This window comes from Trachymyrmex septentrionalis, unplaced genomic scaffold (genome assembly GCF_001594115.1).
Source record: "Trachymyrmex septentrionalis isolate Tsep2-gDNA-1 unplaced genomic scaffold, Tsep1.0 scaffold116, whole genome shotgun sequence".
Classification (NCBI taxonomy): domain Eukaryota; kingdom Metazoa; phylum Arthropoda; class Insecta; order Hymenoptera; family Formicidae; genus Trachymyrmex; species Trachymyrmex septentrionalis.
In genome coordinates this window covers 239008-242464 of record NW_017304289.1, presented here as the reverse complement: position 1 = coordinate 242464, position 3457 = coordinate 239008, and the positions used below count along the sequence as shown (strand labels likewise).

At 38.5% G+C, this 3457-nt stretch overlaps 1 protein-coding gene across 1 annotated transcript in view; it reads right to left on the bottom strand.

Annotated features, from left to right (window-relative positions):
• Positions 1–3457, bottom strand: part of LOC108754142 (lipoma HMGIC fusion partner-like) — a 14804-nt gene that overhangs the window by 644 nt on the left and 10703 nt on the right. The window contains exons 3-4 of the mRNA XM_018496237.1: positions 3245–3420; positions 2075–2173 (exon numbers count right to left, since the gene is read on the bottom strand). Of these exons, the coding sequence (XP_018351739.1) occupies positions 2075–2173; positions 3245–3420 (275 nt within the window). The remainder of the gene's footprint in view (positions 1–2074; positions 2174–3244; positions 3421–3457) is intronic.

The window sequence follows — 3457 nt, the reverse complement described above, 5'->3', positions numbered from 1 at the left end:
ACTTAATCAGCGCACCAAGATATAGGCTAATAAACTGAAACGGACAGACTTGTCTTATGGCATTAAAGGGGAATTAAAGGGGTAATTACTTACAGAAAATATCTTTTATAATTAGAGAGATAAAAGATTGCTTTCTAATGCGACGCAAAAATACTCATCACTACGATGTTATTATAATCAATTTTAATCCTCCGCCGGCAACACGGAGGATCTTGAAGGAAACCATCGATATATTTCGATTGTTAATTCTGATAGAGAGATTGAAATCTGTACAAAATAATTAACCCTCCGCGAACCAGATGGAAAATCAACCCCGTGCCAGACTTCATCATAAATGTACTATCATAAATATACTAATTTAGTATGATTGGTAATAATGCACTCTTTATTTGCATGAAGCCGATGACATGCGCGCGGTATTTTCTAAAAAGCTATAGAAATTCATCTCGCTGAGGCACGTCACATCTCACCTGTTTCGCGAAGGGTTAAAGCTTTAACAAGTATACCAGAATTTTTTCAGATTTTTATATAATCCGTTTTATATAAACAAAAATTTTGCTCGTGGCTTTCTCAAAAGCCCCTACGTTGATGGAAGAGCTAAAACTCCACATTGTCGACAAAGAGTTAAATATTATATTATTAATTTTATCAATTTTAGATAATAGATCTCATCTTGATACTAGTATAAATAAATGTTTCCGATAGAAATAAACGAAGCGAAGCATTCTATTGTATTTAAACCCAACGATAATATAATGACACAAATGAACATGATAATAAGTATAACCGATATTGTCACTGACGTAAATAGAATACCTACAAATCTAATTTAACGCTAAAACAATAGAAATGTTATTTGCGATTGTGTTAATAATTGGGAATATATCGATGGGTAATAATCGGTTCGAACAATTTTAGATAATTGGAACGTACTGGTGCTTCTATCAGAATTTATAAATAACTTTAATTTTCAACCTGCAAGAGATGTCGTTTAACTAACGGCACTCTATCGGAAATATATGCGATTCGGTCGTCATCGCTGGTTTTGACGTCGGTTTGACCTACCAATCCGGATCTATTCCTAGCACTCACCTGGGATTACCTGTCACCTGTACATCGAATAGCACGGATTATGCTGGATATTCGATAACCCTTCGAAATTCTATCGAAAAAAAAATGTACAACCGCGCCCACATTCACAAAACACACCGAAGTTGGTTAATTTTATTAAAAGTCTCCTTCGTCGAGATGAAAAAATTGCTTTCTTCGCTATATTATAACTGGAAAAAATGTTGAGACATCTCGATGGAATCTTCTCATACTATATAAGAAAAAAATTAAGATCACTTCAATGCGACAGTCTCTATTTGACGCAGCAGTACGAAATAAATAAACGAATATTTTCTTCGGATTCTATCTCGCGCGGTTAAACCGGATGCGGATTTATCAGAGATGATCCCGCATGCGAGATACAACGTATGCGCAGTCACGTAGAATCAATAACGAATTATCCCTCGAGTATTGAAAGGGAAATCATCGGATCGCCGATGTCGGGTCGCATCGTTACGTGTCGCGTTGGGGAATTACGAGGAAATCAGAAATTACTGAGGTCCGTGTAAAGTTACACGCAAGAGCCATAAGTCTCGATTGATTTATGCTAAGTCCCGAGAAATGACTGTAAATCGTTGAGTGTTCGATAAAACGCCCCGGGAATTCACCTGCGAAAATGCAGAAAGTTCCATTCCAGTCCACCGTCGCCGTCGTCACTTAGCAGTTACGTCTTAAGAGTGATTACGTACAGATGCGTATCCGCAGATTTCGCCACGTCGCGTCGCAATTGGAACGGCAATTTCTCGCTGAAGACGTCGTTAAGCTAGGAAACGAGCAACTAAAGCGACTCTCCTCTCTCGCGCGAGTCTGTCGAGCACGTTAATTAGTTATCAAATTAAATCAATAATCTCGCGCGCCGCATTCCGCCGAAATTAAGTTCCGGCACGCGGTTCGCATCCCGCGATACCTGCGTCGCGTTCCTGCAGAGCCTCGAAAACGATGCTTCGAGGACGAGGATACTCACCGAGATTGTAAACGTTGGCTCCCTTCCCACAGGATTCGCGCACCTCTCGATTATCCCAGCCTATCGGATACATGACCAGGCCGCCGCATATCATCGTCGCTGTAACAAGAAAGCGGCTTATCAATTCTAGATTGCCCACTCGAATTTACACTGGAAGAAATTTCTGTTGTAAACTTTCAGAAGTGCCGGAAGTTTCGATCCAACAAAAATGTGCTGCAAATTTAAACGGTTATATTATGAAATTACAATAACATTTTGCGGTAAAGTGCATTCAAATCTCTAATGCGCGGCGAGTACCACTTTTGTAAATTCACGACAAATTTCTGTTGTAAATTTGCAAGTATTGTAAAATCGCAGTAAAACGTTATATGGTTTTTGCAAAATTTACTGCACATTTTTATTGCAAAGATATTGCAAATTTACAAACATTTCTAATGGCAGTGTAGCTGCCGTTGAAAAGTGTCGACTAAATTCATCTGTTTACTCTTTCGTATAATATTGTTAAGATGTTTAAATAAATTTCTTCCCCTTGAAAATATTACTTATAAAGATGAAGATGAGATTAGATTGAAAAATTGCTCTGCTTGCAAAATATGAATACTTTAGCAAAAAAAAAAAAAGCTGCATCGCTCGCGTGAAATTTGTAATTTTAACGTTGTATAATCAAATGCTTTTCTTCTAAAAAAAAAAAAAATAGTATTATGACATTCCCGGCTTCATCCTGCATCGATCATGTCTGCGATTCCGTCATTTTTCGAAAGCAATCCTTGAACGTAGAAAAGGATCGAAAACAACGAACTAACTTGAAGCGCGTAAATGGAATATGTCAATGTTAGAAGAAGAATGACGTCGCTTGATATCTATTTTATTTGGGGACAGTTCATTATTTCGCTGTGAAATGCGAGTCTCTCTCGCAGCTCCATTGCTTTCGCATCAATTTGAAACGACGCAGCGGGAATGGGTTGTCATTTTTGGAGGTGCATTATCTTTTTCTCATGCTCGATAAAAGGATTCGAAGCTTCTTTTATCATATATAATTTCATGATTATGAGAACAATATTTTTCTTTCATATACGTAGATAATAATAACGGAACATTGATGGTGACGGACCCGCATAATGTAATAGCGAAATTTAATTGCAAGTTGCGAGAAATATAACACACACTCACCAGCGAGCAATTGTAAGGAACCAAGAATCCTCGTGTGCTTTGGCGTTTTGAGGATATGCGGAAGGAATGACGATGCCGCTGCCAAAAGTGTCAGGGCGCCGATCACTGCAATCGCAACGCCGATACCCATCGTGACTGTGCTCGCCTGCCACCAAGCACTCGGTATGTCCCAAAAACTGCAACGAAACGTCGCTTATGATAAAAAGAAAGTTC